General features: G+C 46.8%; 1 protein-coding gene across 2 annotated transcripts in view; it reads left to right on the top strand.

Annotated features, from left to right (window-relative positions):
* The window catches only part of LOC122928918 (carcinoembryonic antigen-related cell adhesion molecule 2-like), a 109027-nt gene that overhangs the window by 36054 nt on the left and 50647 nt on the right, over positions 1 to 22326 (top strand). For both annotated transcript variants that reach the window (XM_044282235.1, XM_044282237.1), the window contains 2 exons: positions 9105 to 9371; positions 13320 to 13577. In XM_044282235.1, the coding sequence (XP_044138170.1) occupies positions 9105 to 9371; positions 13320 to 13577 (525 nt within the window). The remainder of the gene's footprint in view (positions 1 to 9104; positions 9372 to 13319; positions 13578 to 22326) is intronic.

The following is a 22326-nucleotide window of genomic DNA, read 5'->3' as shown; positions in this document are numbered from 1 at the left end:
GTCTGGTCTGAGGTCTGTATTAGTTTCCTGGTCTGGGGTCTGTATTAGTTTCCAGGTCTGGTCTGGGGTCGGTATTAGTTTCCAAGTCTGGTCTGGGGTCTGTATTAGTTTCCAGGTCTGGTCTGGGGTCTGTATTAGTTCCCAGGTCTGGTCTGGGGTCTGTATTAGTTTCCAGGTCTGGTCTGGGGTCTGTATTAGTTTCCAGGTCTGGTCTGGGGTCTGTATTAGTTTCCAGGTCTGGTCCGGGGTCGGTATTAGTTTCCAGGTCTGGTCCGGGGTCGGTATTAGTTTCCAGGTCTGGTCCGGGGTCGGTATTAGTTTCCAGGTCTGGTCCGGGGTCGGTATTAGTTTCCAGGTCTGGTCCGGGGTCGGTATTAGTTTCCAGGTCTGGTCCGGGGTCGGTATTAGTTTCCAGGTCTGGTCCGGGGTCGGTATTAGTTTCCAGGTCTGGTCCGGGGTCTGTATTAGTTTCCAGGTCTGGTCCGGGGTCTGTATTAGTTTCCAGGTCTGGTCTGGGGTCTGTATTAGTTCCAGGTCTGGTCTGGGGTCTGTATTAGTTTCCAGGTCTGGTCTGAGGTCTGTATTAGTTTCCTGGTCTGGTCTGGGGTCTGTATTAGTTTCCAGGTCTGGTCTGAGGTCTGTATTAGTTTCCAGGTCTGGTCCGGGGTCGGTATTAGTTTCCAGGTCTGGTCCGGGGTCGGTATTAGTTTCCAGGTCTGGTCCGGGGTCGGTATTAGTTTCCAGGTCTGGTCCGGGGTCGGTATTAGTTTCCAGGTCTGGTCCGGGGTCGGTATTAGTTTCCAGGTCTGGTCCGGGGTCGGTATTAGTTTCCAGGTCTGGTCCGGGGTCGGTATTAGTTTCCAGGTCTGGTCTGGGGTCTGTATTAGTTTCCAGGTCTGGTCTGAGGTCTGTATTAGTTCCAGGTCTGGTCTGGGGTCTGTATTAGTTTCCAGGTCTGGTCTGGGGTCTGTATTAGTTTCCAGGTCTGGTCTGGGGTCTGTATTAGTTCCAGGTCTGGTCCGGGGTCGGTATTAGTTTCCAGGTCTGGTCCGGGGTCTGTATTAGTTTCCAGGTCTGGTCCGGGGTCTGTATTAGTTTCCAGGTCTGGTCTGGGGTCTGTATTAGTTCCAGGTCTGGTCTGGGGTCTGTATTAGTTCCAGGTCTGGTCTGGGGTCTGTATTAGTTTCCTGGTCTGGTCTGGGGTCTGTATTAGTTTCCAGGTCTGGTCTGAGATCTGTATTAGTTTCCAGGTCTGGTTCAGGGTCGGTATTAGTTTCCAGGTCTGGTCCGGGGTCGGTATTAGTTTCCAGGTCTGGTCCGGGGTCGGTATTAGTTTCCAGGTCTGGTCCGGGGTCGGTATTAGTTTCCAGGTCTGGTCCGGGGTCGGTATTAGTTTCCAGGTCTGGTCCGGGGTCGGTATTAGTTTCCAGGTCTGGTCCGGGGTCGGTATTAGTTTCCAGGTCTGGTCTGGGGTCTGTATTAGTTTCCAGGTCTGGTCTGAGGTCTGTATTAGTTCCAGGTCTGGTCTGGGGTCTGTATTAGTTTCCAGGTCTGGTCTGGGGTCTGTATTAGTTTCCAGGTCTGGTCTGGGGTCTGTATTAGTTCCAGGTCTGGTCTGGGGTCTGTATTAGTTTCCAGGTCTGGTCCGGGGTCGGTATTAGTTTCCAGGTCTGGTCCGGGGTCGGTATTAGTTTCCAGGTCTGGTCCGGGGTCGGTATTAGTTTCCAGGTCTGGTCCGGGGTCGGTATTAGTTTCCAGGTCTGGTCCGGGGTCGGTATTAGTTTCTAGGTCTGGTCCGGGGTCGGTATTAGTTTCCAGGTCTGGTCTGGGGTCTGTATTAGTTTCCAGGTCTGGTCTGAGGTCTGTATTAGTTCCAGGTCTGGTCTGGGGTCTGTATTAGTTTCCAGGTCTGGTCTGGGGTCTGTATTAGTTTCCAGGTCTGGTCCGGGGTCTGTATTAGTTCCAGGTCTGGTCTGGGGTCTGTATTAGTTTCCAGGTCTGGTCTGGGGTCTGTATTAGTTTCCAGGTCTGATCTGAGGTCTGTGTTAGTTTCCAGGTCTGGTCTGGGGTCTGTATTAGTTTCCAGGTCTGGTCTGGGGTCTGTATTAGTTTCCAGGTCTGGTCTGAGGTCTGTATTAGTTTCCAGGTCTGGTCTGGATAAATTTGGGGCCTAGTGTTTATTATGTCCTCTGCTCTTATCCTGAATTTTCCATTTTACCCCTATAAGTAAGAACATCAGCTGTCCGATCCGCTGCTGCTGTACCTGAGACGAGTGGCTACAGCGCTTATGAGGGATAGTCAGGCAGGTAATTGTGGCCGAGCTGGAAACAATGACCACCATGACAGGGTGAAATCGGATAGAATTTTTGGGGTGGGTCCTGGAGGGGCTGATGTGTTTTTGTGATGTATCGCAGCATCCATTGTGCCCTCCCCAACTCCATCATCAGTTCTCCCTCGCACCTCACAGTCTTCACTATGTTCACAGGGCCTTCTGTATTGTGTATTGGCTGCAGAGACAGAAGACAGAGGACCCCGCTCCCACCCATCTTCACCCAGACAGTTTTCTGTGACGCGTCTCCTCACATGGAGGATAGAGACAAGCTGTCAGACATCGCTGTGCGAGATGCGGAGGAGGCTATGGGGGTGCAGAAGCTGTGAGGGTGGAGAGGTGACTGCCTAAGTGTCAGGCTTCGGGATATTCTCCCATAATGTCCCCCTTGCTCACGCCAGCACATGTCCAGGCCCGTTTGAAGTTCACCATTGACCATCTGGATGATCCAGAGAAGGCATGGGAGAAGGCCATGTGGCCAGATGATAGCTTAGAACTTTTTGATATCAACTCCACTCGCCCTGTTTGGAGAAAGAAGAAGGATAAGTATGACCCCAATAACACGATCCCATTCGGTATTTATTTTTTCCCCTATTTTTCCGGCAAAACCGGATCCGTTTTGCCGGAACACTTGGGGCCGGATCTGGCATTGATGCATTTCAATGGAAATTAATGCCGAAACCGGCATTCGGGCAAGTGTTCAGGATTTTTGGCTGGAGAGAAAACTGCTGTGGTATTTTCTCCGGCCATAAAACGTCAGAGGGACTGAACTGATGCATCCTGCACGGATCGCTCTCCATTCCGAATGCATTAGGATAAAACTGATCAGTTCTTTCCTAGTATTGATCCCCGAGGACAGAACTCAATACTGGAAAACTTTAACGCAAGTGTGAAAGTACCCTAATAATTGTACAGAGCCAATATATGAGGACAGAACCCTAAACTCCTCAATCATCAGTCAACACCAATGTTGAAGAGTAAATCAAGAACTGACTTTATTGAAGACCAACTCAGTCTATATACAGTTCAAGAAGTCTAACAACAGAACTCAATCAGACATGAACAGCAAACAGACATCTCCCCCCGCTCCATAGTGAAAGAAGAGGGAGAGAGGAGACACATGGGATGGGATTATCTCCTGAGTGCATCATAGGGTGATCTACTCCTCTACACCGGAGTCCGCTACTTCTTAATCCCACCACTAAGACAATAGAACAAAAGAACATATAAACCTAACACATTCATTGGGAGTCTCAGTGCAGAGTTAACCCTTTTTGTATTGCGGGATTCACACCCTGCACCTTTAATGGCCAATCGGAAAGATGTGGCCTATAACTCCACACATAAATCAGGGTTGATTTGAGGGGGGTCTCCATAGTTCTGGGTCCATAGTCTGTAGGAAGGAGGCTAGCCATCAGGCTTCTCCAGCAGCCCCAGTGATGGTTCAGTCGGTCACATATATAAGTGATGAGAATGTCCGTACAGCGCTGTGGAATATGTCAGTGATATATAAGTGATGAGAATGTCTGTACAGCGCTGTGGAATATGTCAGTGATATATAGGTGATGAGAATGTCTGTACTGCGCTGTGGAATATGTCAGTGATATATAAGTGATGAGAATGTCTGTACAGCGCTGTGGAATATGTCAGTGATATATAAGTGATGAGAATGTCTGTACAGCGCTGTGGAATATGTCAGTGATATATAGGTGATGAGAATGTCTGTACTGCGCTGTGGAATATGTCAGTGATATATAAGTGATGAGAATGTCTGTACTGCGCTGTGGAATATGTCAGTGATATATAAGTGATGAGAATGTCCGTACAGCGCTGTGGAATATGTCAGTGATATATAAGTGATGAGAATGTCTGTACAGCGCTGTGGAATATGTCAGTGATATATAAGTGATGAGAATGTCTGTACAGCACTGTGGAATATGTCAGTGATATATAAGTGATGAGAATGTCTGTACAGCACTGTGGAATATGTCAGTGATATATAAGTGATGAGAATGTCTGTACAGCGCTGTGGAATATACCAGTGATATATAAGTGATGAGAATGTCTGTACAGAGCTGTGGAATATGTCAGTGATATATAAGTGATGAGAATGTCTGTACAGCGCTGTGGAATATGTCAGTGATATATAAGTGATGAGAATGTCTGTACAGAGCTGTGGAATATGTCAGTGATATATAAGTGATGAGAATGTCTGTACAGCGCTGTGGAATATGTCAGTGATATATAGGTGATGAGAATGTCTGTACTGCGCTGTGGAATATGTCAGTGATATATAAGTGATGAGAATGTCTGTACAGCGCTGTGGAATATGTCAGTGATAGATAAGTAATGAGAATGTCTGTACAGCGCTGTGGAATATGTCAGTGATATATAAGTGATGAGAATGTCTGTACAGCGCTGTGGAATATGTCAGTGATATATAAGTGATGAGAATGTCTGTACAGCGCTGTGGAATATGTCAGTGATATATAAGTGATGAGAATGTCTGTACAGCGCTGTGGAATATGTCAGTGATATACAAGTGATGAGAATGTCTGTACAGCGCTGTGGAATATGTCAGTGATATATAAGTGATGAGAATGTCTGTACAGTGCTGTGGAATATGTCAGCGATATATAAGTGATGAGAATGTCTGTACAGCGCTGTGGAATATGTCAGTGATATATATGTGATGAGAATGTCTGTACAGCGCTGTGGAATATGTCAGTGATATATAAGTGATGAGAATGTCTGTACAGCGCTGTGGAATATGTCAGTGATATATAAGTGATGAGAATGTCTGTACAGCGCTGTGGAATATGTCAGTGATATATAAGTGATGAGAATGTCTGTACAGCGCTGTGGAATATGTCAGTGATATATAAGTGATGAGAATGTCTGTACAGCTCTGTGGAATATGTCAGTGATATATAAGTGATGAGAATGTCTGTGCAGAGCTGTGGAATATGTCAGTGATATATAAGTGATGAGAATGTCTGTACAGCTCTGTGGAATATGTCAGTGATATATAAGTGATGAGAATGTCTGTACAGCTCTGTGGAATATGTCAGTGATATATAAGTGATGAGAATGTCTGTACAGCGCTGTGGAATATGTCAGTGATATATAAGTGATGAGAATGTCTGTACAGAGCTGTGGAATATGTCAGTGATATATAAGTGATGAGAATGTCTGTACAGCGCTGTGGAATATATCAGTGATATATAAGGATGAGAATGTCTGTACATGCGCTGTGGAATATGTCAGTGATATATAAGTGATGAGAATGTCTGTACAGTGCTGTGGAATATGTCAGCTGATATATAGTGATGAGAATGTCTGTACAGCGCTGTGGAATATGTCAGTGATATATATGTGATGAGAATGTCTGTACAGCGCTGTGGAATATGTCAGTGATATATAAGTGATGAGAATGTCTGTACAGCGCTGTGGAATATGTCAGTGATATATAAGTGATGAGAATGTCTGTACAGCGCTGTGGAATATGTCAGTGATATATAAGTGATGAGAATGTCTGTACAGCGCTGTGGAATATGTCAGTGATATATAAGTGATGAGAATGTCTGTACAGCGCTGTGGAATATGTCAGTGATATATAAGTGATGAGAATGTCTGTACAGCGCTGTGGAATATGTCAGTGATATATAAGTGATGAGAATGTCTGTACAGCGCTGTGGAATATGTCAGTGATATATAAGTGATGAGAATGTCTGTACAGCTCTGTGGAATATGTCAGTGATATATAAGTGATGAGAATGTCTGTACAGCGCTGTGGAATATGTCAGTGATATATAAGTGATGAGAATGTCTGTACAGCGCTGTGGAATATGTCAGTGATATATAAGTGATGAGAATGTCTGTACAGCGCTGTGGAATATGTCAGTGATATATAAGTGATGAGAATGTCTGTACAGCGCTGTGGAATATGTCAGTGATATATAAGTGATGAGAATGTCTGTACAGCTCTGTGGAATATGTCAGTGATATATAAGTGATGAGAATGTCTGTACAGCTCTGTGGAATATGTCAGTGATATATAAGTGATGAGAATGTCTGTACAGCGCTGTGGAATATGTCAGTGATATATAAGTGATGGGAATGTCTGTACAGAGCTGTGGAATATGTCAGTGATATATAAGTGATGAGAATGTCTATACAGCGCTGTGGAATATGTCAGTGATATATAAGTGATGAGAATGTCTGTACAGCGCTGTGGAATATATCAGTGATATATAAGTGATGAGAATGTCTGTACAGCGCTGTGGAATATATCAGTGATATATAAGTGATGAGAATGTCTGTACAGCGCTGTGGAATATATCAGTGATATATAAGAGATGAGAATGTCTGTACAGCGCTGTGGAATATATCAGTGATATATAAGGGATGAGAATGTCTGTACAGCGCTGTGGAATATATCAGTGATATATAAGTGATGAGAATGTCTGTACAGCGCTGTGGAATATATCAGTGATATATAAGGGATGAGAATGTCTGTACTGCGCTGTGGAATATGTCAGTGATATATCAGTGATGAGAATGCAGACAGTGGCCCCGTACAGATTTCTGCCTCTTTGTGCAGGTCTGATTATGCTGATGATACGGCTTGCAGCTCTTCAGCAGTGATGTTGCAGAATAAAAAAAATGCCCTGCTTTTTCCAACAAATTGGGAACATGCTGCCCCTGGTGGGACTCACTGGACGGGTTTATGAATTGTTTTCGGGGGAACAAGCTGTGGGCGAGGGGTTATGGCCACCACGTTCCCCAGACTTAAACACAGGCCATTTTTTTCTGTGGGGGAATTTAAACCAGAAAGTGTCCGCTAGCAATCCACATCCTGAACTCAAGGAGAACATTACAGGCGCTGTCCGCAGTATCGCTGCTGAAGAGCTGCAACAGCCAACAGAGTCCGGCGGCCCAGAGATGCAGAGACCGGTACCGGGACCACATTCTGCATCTTTTCTGACTTGTGGGTAGTCGGGATCCGCAGGCTCAGATTCCGGAGGGGAGTCTGCAGGGTGACACTGTACCCCCCCCGTCAGCTCTCCGTCATCTGAAACTCTTCAATCTTAGCTGCCACCACTCGTCATATCAGACTGACGAGACACCTAAGTGCTCTCTACAGCTGCTAGCATTCACAGGGTTAATACGTCCATCTAGGCAATAACGCTCCTTCTGAGGTCCTGGAATCGTTAGAACACAAGAAGGCTCTAATTAAAGTGACGTTTTATTATAAAGAAAGGACAGTGCGTCCAAACCACGGGGTCATAGGGAATACAGCATAACCTACACCGACGTATACAGACGGCGCAAGAAAGCGGGGTAAAACCAGAACTTAATAGGTTACGCGGCGGTTACGTCCAGTTGCCTCAGGAAGCAGAAATGTCGGTCCATCAGCTAGTGACCCCCGAAGAGTGGCAGCTTCTCTCCCTGCATGTGTTATAAAGGGTCGGTATCTCCCCCCCCCACCCGTGATGTCAGAGGAGGCCGGGGAGGATGGGAAAGGACCTTCTATGACCCTGTTTACGACCACTTCCTGGAATCCAAGTCTGCCTCAAAATCTATGTATGGAAATATCTTTTGGGATATTCACCCGAGTAATTTCATCTTACCGCCATCCGTCTGAATGTCGCGCACACGCACTACACACGGTGATGGCTGGAGTTATCCGATTGCTCCCCGTTACTGAGCGGAGATCGATTTGGTTTTAGTACCATGGAAGCAGATACGTGGCCTGAGTTCTCAGGAGGAAGCACGTGGCTCAGATATGGATTTGTCCACGTATTTCTTTGAGGTATATTGCCAGATAGGGGTTTCATGTGTGACCTCGGCTGGAGAGGACACGAGCCTTCTCCTGACCCCTGACAGGTCTGTGTCAGGCTGGTACAGGACATCTTCCCACTATAATAGGGCTCTGGTTTCTTACTGGTTTTCATTGCTGCAATCTCTGGCCTGGACGGACCTGGAAGAGGCGATGACCCCCTATGGGAATGGGAAGCGAGGGGTCACAATCATTCTAATATCTGGTTCCCGCTATCACCTCCTTCACCTTGTCCTAATATCGCTGGATGTGGCCACTTTTATGTGGACGACCCTGCGCTATAGTAATGCTGACTTCTTCTAGTAGTTCATCTAGGTGGTATTGCCATAGCAACAGGGTCACTGGTAACTCATAGCAACACAGCGATGGTCACCCATAGTAACAAGGTCGCTGGTAACCAATAGCAACACAGTGAATGGTCACCCATAGCAACAGGCTCGCTGGTAACCCATAGCAACAGGTTCACTGGTAACCCATAGCAACGCAATGAATGGTCACCCATAGCAACAGGCTCACTGGTAACCCATAGCAACAGTGAATGGTCACCCATAGCAACAGGGTCACTAGTACTGCATAGCAGGATACGATTTTCCTTGTAAGCGGTACAAGGCTGATTTCCCGCCGCGGCATGGCCTACTCCAAGGGGCAGTAATGGCGGATACTACTTATATTAGTAATGTACCTGTCCACCTATGGAAGTCTATAGATGTGACAGGATTTGGAGCATCAGGAAAACTGAGCTCAGACCCATGTAAAAATAAATGGTGGAGTCTCTCCGTAGGGTGCGGTTCTAGAGGTCGCCTCTATATGATAAGCCCTCGTATCACTCTATGGCGGTGACTCTCCTCGGAGTACAGTCTTTATGTTCTCCGCTCGGTGGTCATGGCGCCAGGTCGTGGATTTTATCACTAAACTATGTTCCTCCATTCACAGAGCCGGTCACTAAACCTAAAATCACCGCGTCCACCCCCCAACCCAAGGAAAATGAGCCGGTCACCCTGACCTGTGTCACCTCACATGCTGTGACCATCACATGGACCAGGCGTGGTACCAGCATCTCCTCTGGAGCCAAACTATCAGGAGATAACAAGACGCTCACCTTCTCCAGCATTACACGAGGAGACTCGGGGGAATACCAGTGTGGAGCTCAGAACCTCGTCAGTAAGGACTTCAGTGACCCCTACGTGGTCTCCGTGCTCTGTGAGTATCCGCAGTACCGCTCTCACCTCATGTTCCTACACTCATGTAATGGCTTCTTACGGCATGTAACGGGGACCAGTTGTTTTATGATTAGTGTGGAGCGAATGGAAGTATCTAAAGTGAACTTCGATCCAAATTTCAGGAAAAATTAGATTCGCCACGGAGCCGAATTTCCTTGTGCTTCATGGTAACGAATTTTTCCTAAAATGGCATCTGAAAGTAAAAATGATACTCGCCTCATCCACTTGATAATTGAGAGGCCATCTGCTCCCGTCTTGATTGATGAAAACCCGACCAAGGACCTGCAGCGAGCATGATGACCTCACCACGCGAGCGCACTGGACGAGCGCACAGCATAATCGCGTGGTGGTCACACTCGCCGCAGCAGGTTTTCTTCAATCGAGATGGGAGTGGACGGCCTCTCCATGATCAAGTGGATGAGGTGAATATACCGTTTTTTTTAATCCCCTGATTAACCCTTGAGTAGCTGAATGTGAGTCACAGATGCCACAATCATCGCTGAACACGGCATCCGAGGGGTTAAATGACGGGGGTTGGCGCGATCTCCGTTCCCCACTCCAGACAATGGAAAGTGACTTGTGATGGAGTCGTTTGTAAGAGACTGAATTTCTTGTCAAAACTTTGCTCCTCTTTAATAATGATGTCACATTACATTGTGCAGTACACCTCACTGTCTGACTGAAGGGGGTTATCATTACCCTCTTCACTGCCCTAGACCACCAGGAGTGTTATCATTACCCTCTTCACTGTCCTAGACCACCAGGAGTGTTATCATTACCCTCTTCACTGTCATAGACCACCAAGGATGTTATCATTACCCTCTTCACTGTCCTAGACCACCAGGAGTGTTATCATTACCCTCTTCACTGTCATAGACCACCAAGGATGTTATCATTACCCTCTTCACTGTCCTAGACCACCAGGAGTGTTATCATTACCCTCTTCACTGTCATAGACCACCAAGGATGTTATCATTACCCTCTTCACTGTCCTAGACCACCAGGAGTGTTATCATTACCCTCTTCACTGCCCTAGACCACCAGGAGTGTTATCATTACCCTCTTCACTGTCCTAGACCACCAGGAGTGTTATCATTACCCTCTTCACTGCCCTAGACCACCAGGAGTGTTATCATTACCCTCTTCACTGTCCTAGACCACCAGGAGTGTTATCATTACCCTCTTCACTGCCCTAGACCACCAGGAGTGTTATCATTACCCTCTTCACTGTCCTAGACCACCAGGAGTGTTATCATTACCCTCTTCACTGTCCTAGACCACCAGGAGTGTTATCATTACCCTCTTCACTGCCCTAGACTACCAGGAGTGTTATCATTACCCTCTTCACTGTCATAGACCACCAAGGATGTTATCATTACCCTCTTCACTGTCATAGACCACCAAGGATGTTATCATTACCCTCTTCACTGTCCTAGACCACCAGGAGTGTTATCATTACCCTCTTCACTGCCCTAGACCACCAGGAGTGTTATCATTACCCTCTTCACTGTCCTAGACCACCAGGAGTGTTATCATTACCCTCTTCACTGCCCTAGACCACCAGGAGTGTTATCATTACCCTCTTCACTGTCCTAGACCACCAGGAGTGTTATCATTACCCTCTTCACTGTCCTAGACCACCAGGAGTGTTATCATTACCCTCTTCACTGCCCTAGACCACCAGGAGTGTTATCATTACCCTCTTCACTGTCATAGACCACCAAGGATGTTATCATTACCCTCTTCACTGTCCTAGACCACCAGGAGTGTTATCATTACCCTCTTCACTGTCTTAGACCACCAGGAGTGTTATCATTACCCTCTTCACTGCCCTAGACCACCAGGGATGTTATCATTATCCTCCTTCACTGTCCTAGACCACCAGGGATGTTATCATTACCCTCTTCACAGTCCTAGACCACCAGGGATTTTATCATTAACCTCTATACTGCCCTAGACCACCAGGGATGTTATCATTATCCACTTCACTGTCCTAGACCACCAATGATGTTATAATTATCCTCTTCACTGTCCTAGACCACCAGGGATGTTATCATTATCTGCTACACTGTCCTAGACCACCAATGATGTTATAATTAACCTATTCACTGCCCTAGACCACCAAGGATGTTATCATTAACCTCTTCACTGTCTTAGACTACCAAGGATGTTATCATTATCCTCTTCACTGTCCTAGACCACCAGGGATGTTATCATTATCCTCTTCACTGCCCTAGACCATAAGGGATGTTATCATTAACCTCTTCACTGTCCTAGACCACCAGGGATGTTATCATTATCCTCTTCACAGTCCTAGACCACCAAGGATGTTATCATTAACCTCTTCACTGTCCTAGACCACCAGTGATGTTATCATTATCCTCTTCACAGTCCTAGACCACCAATGATGTTATCATTAACCTCTTCACTGTCCTAGACCACCAAGGGTGTTATCATTATCCTCTATACTGTCCTAGACCACCAAGGATGTTATCATTATACTCTTTACTGTCCTAGACCACCAGTGATGTTATCATTATCCTCTTCACAGTCCTAGACCACCAAGGATGTTATCATTAACCTCTTCACTGTCCTAGACCACCAAGGGTGTTATCATTATCCTCTATACTGTCCTAGACCACCAAGGATGTTATCATTATACTCTTTACTGTCCTAGACCACCAGGGATGTTATCATTATCCTCTTCACAGTCCTAGACCACCAATGATGTTATAATTATCCTCTTCACTGTCCTAGACCACCAGGGATGTTATCATTATCCTCTTCACTGCCCTAGACCACCAAGGATGTTATCATTAACCTCTTTACTGTCCTAGACCACCAGGGATGTTATCAGTATCTGCTTCACTGTCCTAGACCACCAGATGTGTTATCATTATCCTCTTCACTGTCCTAGACCACCAATGATGTTATCATTAACCTCTTCACTTCCAAAGACCACCAAGGATGTTATCATTAACCTCTTCACTGTCTTAGACTACCAAGGATGTTATCATTATCCTCTTCATTGTCCTAGACAACCAAGGATGTTATCATTAACCTCTTCACTGTCCTAGACCACAAGGGATGTTGTTATCCTCTTCATGACCCTAGACCACCAGGGATGTTATCATTAACCTCTTCACTGTCCTAGACCACCAGGGATGTTATCATTATCCTTTTCACTGCCCTAGACCACCAAGGATGTTATCATTAACCTCTTTACTGTCCTAGACCACCAATGATGTTATCATTATCCTCTTTACTGTCCTAGACCACCAGGGATGTTATCATTAACCTCTTCACTGTCCTAGACCACCAGGGATGTTATCATTATCCTCTTCACTGCCCTAGACCACAAGGGATGTTGTTATCCTCTTCATGACCGTAGACCACCAGGGATGTTATCATTAACCTCTTCACTGTCCTAGACCACAAGGGATGTTATCATTATCCTCTTCACTGTCCTAGACCACCAGGGATGTTATCATTATCCTTTTCACTGCCCTAGACCACCAAGGATGTTATCATTAACCTCTTTACTGTCCTAGACCACCAATGATGTTATCATTATCCTCTTTACTGTCCTAGACCACAAGGGATGTTGTTATCCTCTTCATGACCCTAGACCACCAGGGATGTTATCATTATCCTCTTCACTGTCCTAGACCACCAGGGATGTTATCATTAACCTCTTCACTGTCCTAGACCACCAGGGATGTTATCATTATCCTCTTCACTGCCCTAGACCACAAGGGATGTTGTTAACCTCTTCATGACCCTAGACCACCAGGGATGTTATCATTATCCTCTTCACTGCCCTAGACCACAAGGGGTGTTGTTATCCTCTTCATGACCCTAGACCACCAGCCTCCCTGTGCTTTTACCCTGGTGTACTTATTGCACCTGCTTCTCCTCTGTTTTGCAGATGGCCCCAGTGAGGCTCGGATAGAAGGCGAAGTATTTGTGAGGCCCGGTTATTCATTCACATTAACGTGTTCTGCTGATTCTAATCCACCTCCGGAATTCCAATGGAAAGTCAATGACACAGACACAGGGGCAAAGACCAGCAAATATGGAGTTAGTAACGCGAAGACTGAGGACCAAGGGCTGTACACGTGTGTGGTGAGGAACCCCGTGACCCTCCGCACGGCTACCGCCGCCGTGTACGTCAATGTGACTGCAGGTAAGTCTATGTGGTACTTCCTGTAGACATGACACAGACTGCATCACAGGATCCTGTTCAGACGCATCATGGGACTCCACTAGACCTGGAAGTGCTTTCCTTTGGGGCAGTTTAGTGGGTGTCACGCGTGTTCCACTGCCCTTCTTATATCAGTAGGACTCTCATAGGTTCACAGCGGGATGTGTCAGACGGTTGCAGTCATAGCATGGTTGGAGAGGAGCGTGTCAGTGGCCGGCAGTTCTCGTAACTCCTGAATTCTATTCATGAACCAGGAAGGTCGGACATTGCTTGGCAAGTTTCTTCGATAGATATTTCCAGCAATACTCTACTATAGCAGCTGTCATGATCTTCTCGAGATGAAAAGTGACTGCTGTAACCTAAAGGGGCCCTCCGGCTCTTTGGAGACCCTTTGCTAGCTGCTGGAAGCATGTGATTTCCAACTGTGTAGATTACTTAGCGGCTGTGCCCGGTATTACAGCTCCGGCTGGGAATTGTAATGCAGCTCGAGCCGAGCCAAGGAAAGAAGAGATCACAGCGCTCGCCAGGGCCCTCAAACACTGATCAGCGGGGTGCCGAGACTCAGACCCCCACCAATGTAATATTAACGGTCTGCCCTGAGGGTTAAACAAGGACTCTGTAGGCGGCGTCCAATGAGAGCTTCAAGAATGTGATGCAAATAAACTCGTCTTAAATCTGGGATTAGTGGAACAACACCAGAACTTAGTCATGGCCTAAAATGTAATCGGAAATATGTAAGATACAGTCAGGTCCATAAATATTGGGACATGGACACAATCTAACATTTCTGTCTCCATACACCACCACCATGGATGTGAGATGAAGCGGACAAGATGGGCTGTACCTGCAGACTGTCAGCTTTACCTGCAGACTGTCAGCTTTACCTGCAGGCTGTCAGCTTTACCTGCAGACTGTCAGCTTTTACCTGCAGACTGTCAGCTTTACCTGCAGACTGTCAGCTTTACCTGCAGACTGTCAGCTTTACCTGCAGACTGTCAGCTTTACCTGCAGACTGTCAGCTGTACCTGCAGACTGTCAGCTGTACCTGCAGACTGTCAGCTGTACCTGCAGACTGTCAGCTGTACCTGCAGACTGTCAGCTGTACCGGCAGGCTGTCAGCTTTACCTGCAGACTGTCGGCTTTACCTGCAGGCTGTCGGCTTTACCTGCAGACTGTCGGCTTTACCTGCAGACTGTCAGCTGTACCTGCAGACTGTCAGCTGTACCTGCAGCTGTACCTGCAGACTGTCAGCTGTACCTGCAGACTGTCAGCTGTACCGGCAGGCTGTCAGCTTTACCTGCAGACTGTCGGCTTTACCTGCAGGCTGTCGGCTTTACCTGCAGGCTGTCGGCTTTACCTGCAGACTGTCGGCTTTACCTGCAGACTGTCGGCTTTACCTGCAGACTGTCGGCTTTACCTGCAGACTGTCGGCTTTACCTGCAGACTGTCAGCTGTAATCTGAGGTATTTACATCCAGATCAGGTGAGCGGTGCAGGAATTACAGCAGTTGCATCTGTGCCTCCCACTTGTTACGGGACCAGAAGTAATGGGACAGAATAATAATCATAAATCAAACTGTCACTTTTTAATACTTGGTTACAAATAATTTGCCATCAATTACAGCCTGAAGTCTGGAATGCATAGACATCCCCAGACGCTGGTCTCATCCCTGGTGACGCTCTGCCCGGCCTCTACTGCCACTGTCTTCAGCTCCTGCTTGTTCTTGGGGCATTTTCCCTTCAGTTTTGTCTTCAGCAAGTGAAATGCTCAATCGGATCGAGGTCCGGGGATTGACTCGGCCATTGCAGAACATTCCACCTCTTTCCCTTAAACTCTTTGGCTGCTTTTGCAGTTGCTTTGTGTCATTGTCCATCTGCACTGTGAAGCACCGTCCAATGAGTTCTGCAGCATTGGGCTGAATATGAGCAGATAATATTGCCTGAAACCCTTCAGAATTCATCCTGCGGCTTCTGTCAGCAGTGACATCATCAATAAATACCAGAGAAGCAGTTCCATTGGCCGCCATACATGCCCACGCCATGACACTACCACCACCATGCTTCACTGATGAGGTGGGTTGCTTAGGACCATGAGCAGCTCCTTTCCTTCTCCATACTCTTCTCTTCCCATCGCTCTCGTACAAGTTGGTCTTGGTCTCATCTGTCCATAGGATGTTGTCCCAGAACTGTGGAGGCTTTTTTAGATGTCGTTTGGCAAACTCTAATCTGCCTTCCTGTTTGAGGCTCAGCAATGGTTTCCATCTTGTGGTGAACCCTCTGTATTCACTCTGGTGAAGTCTTCTCCTGACTCTGACACAAATTACACCTACCTCCTGGAGAGTCTTCTTGATCCGGCCAACTGTTGTGAAGGGCGTTTTCTTCATCAGGGAAATAATTCTTCGCTCATCCACCACAGTTGTTTTCCGTGGTCTTCCGGGTCTTTTGGTGTTGCGGAGCTCACCGGTGCGTTCCTTCTTTTTAAGAATGTTCCAGCAGTTGTTTTGGCCGCGCCTGATGTTTTTGCTATCGCTCTGATGGGTTTGTGGTGTTTTTCAGCCTAATGATGGCTTCACTGATAGTGACCGCTCTTTGGTCTCATCTTCAGAGTTGACAGCAACAGATTCCAAATGCAAATAGCAAATAGCAGACTGGAAATGACCTCTGGACCTTGTATCTGCTCATTGTAATTGGGATAATGAGGGAATAACACACACCGGCCATGGGACAGCCGAGAAGACAATTGTCCCATTACTTCTGGTCCCTTAACAAGTGGGAGGCACAGATGCAAACTGCTGTAATTCCTGCACCGTTCACTTGATCTGGATGTAAATACCTCAGATTACAGCCGACAGTCTGCGGGTACAGCCGACAGTCTGCGGGTACAGCCGACAGTCTGCGGGTAAAGCCGACAGTCTGCGGGTAAAGCCGACAGTCTGCGGGTAAAGCCGACAGTCTGCGGGTAAAGCTGACAGTCTGCGGGTAAAGCTGACAGTCTGCGGGTAAAGCCGACAGTCTGCGGGTACAGCCGACAGTCTGCGGGTACAGCCGACAGTCTGCGGGTAAAGCCGACAGTCTGCGGGTAAAGCCGACAGTCTGCGGGTAAAGCCGACAGTCTGCGGGTAAAGCTGACAGTCTGCAAGTAAAGCTGACAGTCTGCAGGTAAAGCTGACAGTCTGCGGGTACAGCCGACAGTCTGCAGGTAAAGCCGACAGTCTGCGGGTAAAGCCGACAGTCTGCGGGTGAAGCTGACAGTCTGCGGGTAAAGCTGACAATCTGCAGGTAAAGCTGACAGTCTGCGGGTACAGCCGACAGTCTGCAGGTAAAGCTGACAGTGTGCAGGTAAAGCTGACAGTCTGCGGGTAAAGCTGACAGTCTGCGGGTAAAGCTGACAGTCTGCGGGTAAAGCCGACAGTCTGCGGGTAAAGCCGACAGTCTGCGGGTACAGCCGACAGTCTGCGGGTACAGCCGACAGTCTGCGGGTAAAGCCGACAGTCTGCGGGTAAAGCCGACAGTCTGCGGGTAAAGCCGACAGTCTGCGGGTACAGCTGACAGTCTGTAGGTAAAGCTGACAGTCTGCAGGTACAGCTGACAGTCTGCAGGTAAAGCTGACAATCTGCAGGTAAAGCACATCTTGTTAGTTTCATTTCGCATCCATTGTGGTGATGAATAGAGCCAAAAATGGACACAATTGTGTCCATGTCCCAATATTAATGGACCTGACTGTATATAAGGATTAGAGATGAGCAAATCGAAGTTGACGAGGTGAAATTCAATTCAAATTTCAGAAAAAAATTGATTCGGACCGAACTGAAGTTTCCTCGTAGTTCATGGTAATGATTCACATTTTTTCTAAAATGGTTTGAAGTAAGAAGCTCGGGAACGAGGGAGCACCTATAATGCCATGCAGACAGCCAATCAGCAGATAGCCAGCCCCTGTGTTGTCACAGCTATATAAAAAGGCTCCTCCTGCCCAGTCTCCGCCATTTTATAGTGACCTTAGTGCAGGGAGAGACCTTACAGGCACCAGGGACAGTGATCAGGAAAGACTTTATTTACAAAAAATAACTATTGAGATTTTCAAGGAAAGATTATTCATAGTGTAGAGAAAGAATAGGGAGGCTTTATCCACTCTATAGGGAGAGAGCAGGGACAGTTTAGAGATAATGTAGGGATATTATAGGGAGGCTTTATCCACACTATAGGGAGAGAGCAGAGAGAGCTTAGAGATAGTGTAGGGATATAATAGGGAGGCTTTATCGACACTATAGGGAGAGAGCAGGGAGAGCTTAGAGATAGTGTAGGGATATAATAGGGAGGCTTTATCCACACTATAGGGAGAGTGCAGGGACAGCTTAGAGATAGTGTAGGGATATAATAGGAAGGCTTTATCCACACTATAGGGAGAGAGCAGGGAGAGCTTAGAGATAGTGTAGGGATATAATAGGGAGGCTTTATCCACACTATAGGGAGAGAGCAGGGACAGCTTAGAGATAGTGTAGGGATATAATAGGGAGGCTTTATCCACACTATAGGGAGAGAGCAGGGACAGCTTAGAGATAGTGTAGGGATATAATAGGGAGGCTTTAGCCACACTATAGGGAGAGAGCAGGGACAGCTTAGAGATAGTGTAGGGATATAATAGGGAAGCTTTATCCACACTATAGGGAGAGAGCAGGGACAGCTTAGAGATAGTGTTGGTATATAATAGGGAGGCTTCATCCACACTATAGGGAGAGAGCAGGGAGAGCTTAGAGATAGTGTAGGAATATAATAGGGAGGCTTTATCCACACTATAGGGAGAGAGCAGGGAGAGCTTAGAGATAGTGTAGGGATATAATAGGGAGGCTTTATCCACACTATAGGGAGAGAGCAGGCACAGCTTAGAGATAGTGTAGGGATATAATATGGAGGCTTTATCCACACTATAGGGAGAGTGCAGGGACAGCTTAGAGATAGTGTATTTAAATAATAGGGAGGCTTTATCCACACTATAGGGGAGAGCTGGGACAACTTAGAGATAGTGTAGGGATATAATAGGGAGGCTTTATCCACACTATAGGGAGAGAGCTGGGACAGCTTAGAGATAGTGTAGGGATATAATAGGGAGGCTTTATCCACACTATAGGGAGAAAGCAGGGACAGCTTAGAGATAGTGTAGGGATATAATAGGGAAGCTTTATCCACACTATAGGGAGAGAGCAGGGAGAGCTTAGAGATAGTGTAGGGATATAATAGGGAGGCTTTATCCACACTATAGAGAGAGTGCAGGGACAGCTTAGAGATAGTGTAGGGATATAATAGGGAGGCTTTATCCACACTATAGGGAGAAAGCAGGGACAGCTTAGAGATAGTGTAGGGAAGTAATAGGGAGGCTTTATCCACACTATAGTGAAAGAGCTGGGACAGCACAGATATAGTGTATGGATATAATAGGAAGGCTTTATCCACACTATAGGGAGGGAGCAGGGACAGCACAGAGATAGTGTAGGGATATAATAGGAAAGCTTTATCCACACTATAGGAAGAAAGCAGGGACAGCTGAGAGATAGTATAGGGATATAATAGGGAGACTTTATCCACACTATAGAAAGAGTGCAGGGACAGCTTAGTGATAGTGTAGGAATATAATAGGGAGGCTTTATCCACACTATAGGGAGAGTGCAGGGACCGCTTAGAGATAGTGTAGGGATATAATAGGAAGCCATTATAAACACTATATGCAGAGTTCAGTGTCAGCTTAGAGATAGTGTAGGGATATAATAGGGAGGCTTTATTCACACTATATAGAAAGAGTGCAGGGACAGCTTAGTGATAGTGTAGGAATATAATAGGGAGGCTTTATCCACACTATAGGGAGAGTGCAGGGACAGCTTAGAGATAGTGTAGGGATGTAATAGGGAAGTATTATCCACACTATAGGGAGAGTGCAGGGAGAGTGCAGGGACAGGTTAGAGATAGTGCAGGGATATAATAGGGAGGCTTTATCCACACTATATGGAGAGTGCAGGGACAGCTTAGAGATAGTGTAGGGATGTAATAGGGAAGTATTATCCACACTATAGGGAGAGTGCAGGGAGAGTGCAGGGACAGGTTAGAGATAGTGCAGGTATATAATAGGGAGGCATTATAAACACTATATGGAGAGTGCAGGGACAGCTTGGAGATAGTGTAGGGATATAATAGGGAGGCTTTATCCACACTATAGGGGAGAGCAGGGACAGCTTATAGATACTGTAGGGATATAATAGTGAGGCTTTATCCACACTGGATGCATCTTTCATGATCGGATTATAGTGTCTGTGCCCGGATGGATGTTTACATGACTGGATCATAGTGTCCGTGACCAAATGCATCTTTACATGACCGGATCATAGTGTCCGTGACCAAATGCATCTTTACATGACCGGATCATAGTGTCTGTGACCAAATGCATCTTTACATGACCGGATCATAGTGTCCGTGACCAAATGCATCTTTACATGACCGGATCATAGTGTCTGTGACCAAATGCATCTTTACATGACTGGATCATAGTGTCCGTGATCGGATGCATCTTTGCATGACCGGATCATAGTGTCCGTGACCGGATGCATCTTTGCATGACCGGATCATAGTGTCCGTGACCGGATGCATCTTTGCATGACCGGATCATAGTGTCTGTGACCGGATGGATCTTTTATGACTGGATCATAGTGTTCTTGACCGGATGCATCTCTCATGATCGGATCATAGTGTCCGTGACCGGATGCATCTTTCATGACTGGATCATAGTATCCGTGACCGGATGCATCTTTACGTGATCAGATCATAGTGTCTGTGACCGGATGCATCTTTCATGATCGGATCATAGTGTACGTGACCGGATGCATCTTTACATGTCTGGATCATAGTGTCCGTGACTGGATGCATCTTTCATGATCGGATGATAGTGTCCGTGAACAAATGCATCTTTACATGACTGGATCATAGTGTCCATGACTGGATGCATCTTTCATTACTGGATCATAGTGTCCATGACCGGATGCATCTTCACATGACCGGATCATAGTGTCTGTGACCGGATGGATCTTCACATGACCGGATCATAGTGTCCGTGACCGGATGCATCTTTCATGACCGGATCATAGTGTCTGTGACCGGATGCCTTTTTACATGACCGGATCATAGTGTCCGTGACCGGTTGCATCTTTCATGATCGGATCATAGTGTCCGTGACCGGTTGCATCTTTCATGATCGGATCATAGTGTCCGTGACCAGATGCATCTTTCATGATCGGATCATAGTGTCCGTGAGCGCATGGATCTTTACATGACCGGATCATAGTGTCCGTGACCGGATGCATCTTTCATGATCGGATCATAGTGTCCGTGACCGGATGCATCTTTACATGACCGGATCATAGTGTCCGTGACCGGATGCATCTTTACATGATCGGATCATAGTGTCCGTGACTGGATGCATCTTTCATTACTGGATCATAGTGTCCGTGACCGGATGCATCTTTCATGATCGGATCATAGTGTCCGTGACCGGATGCATCTTTCATGACCGGATCATAGTGTCCGTGACCGGATGCATCTTCACATGACCGGATCATAGTGTCCGTGACCGGATGCATCTTTACATGATCGGATCATAGTGTCCGTTGCCGGATGCATCTTTACATGACCGGATCATAGTGTCCGTGACCGGATGCATCTTCACATGACCGGATCATAGTGTCCGTGACCGGATGCATCTTTCATTACTGGATCATAGTGTCCGTGACCGGATCATAGTGTCCGTGACCGGATGCATCTTTACATGACTGGATCTTAGTGTCTGTGACCGGACGCATCTTTACATGACCGGATCATAGTGTCTGTGACCGGATGCATTTTTACATGACCGGATCATAGTGTCTGTGACCGGTTGCATCTTTCATTACTGGATCACAGTGTCCGTGACCGGATGCATCTTTCATGATCGGATCATAGTGTCCGTGAGCGCATGGATGTTTACATGACCGGATCATAGTGTCCGTGACCGGATGCATCTTTACATGACTGGATCATAGTGTCCGTGACCGGATGCATCTTTCATGACCGGATCATAGTGTCCGTGACCGGATGCATCTTTACATGATCGGATCATAGTGTCCGTGACCGGATGCATCTTCACATGACCGGATCATAGTGTCCGTGACCGGATGCATCTTTACATGACCGGATCATCGTGTCCGTGACCGGATGCATCTTTCATTACTGGATCATAGTGTCCGTGACCGGATCATAGTGTCCGTGACCGGATGCATCTTTACATGACTGGATCTTAGTGTCTGTGACCGGACGCATCTTTACATGACCGGATCATAGTGTCCGTGACCGGATGCATTTTTACATGACCGGATCATAGTGTCTGTGACCGGTTGCATCTTTCATTACTGGATCACAGTGTCCGTGACCGGATGCATCTTTCATGATCGGATCATAGTGTCCGTGAGCGCATGGATGTTTACATGACCGGATCATAGTGTCCGTGACCGGATGCATCTTTACATGACTGGATCATAGTGTCCGTGACCGGATGCATCTTTCATGACCGGATCATAGTGTCCGTGACCGGATGCATCTTTACATGATCGGATCATAGTGTCCGTGACCGGATGCATCTTCACATGACCGGATCATAGTGTCCGTGACCGGATGCATCTTTACATGATCGGATCATAGTGTCCGTGACCGGATGCATC

Source organism: Bufo gargarizans, chromosome 2 (assembly GCF_014858855.1).
Source record: "Bufo gargarizans isolate SCDJY-AF-19 chromosome 2, ASM1485885v1, whole genome shotgun sequence".
In the NCBI taxonomy this organism is placed as follows: domain Eukaryota; kingdom Metazoa; phylum Chordata; class Amphibia; order Anura; family Bufonidae; genus Bufo; species Bufo gargarizans.
This window is presented reverse-complemented; position numbering and strand designations above follow the sequence as displayed.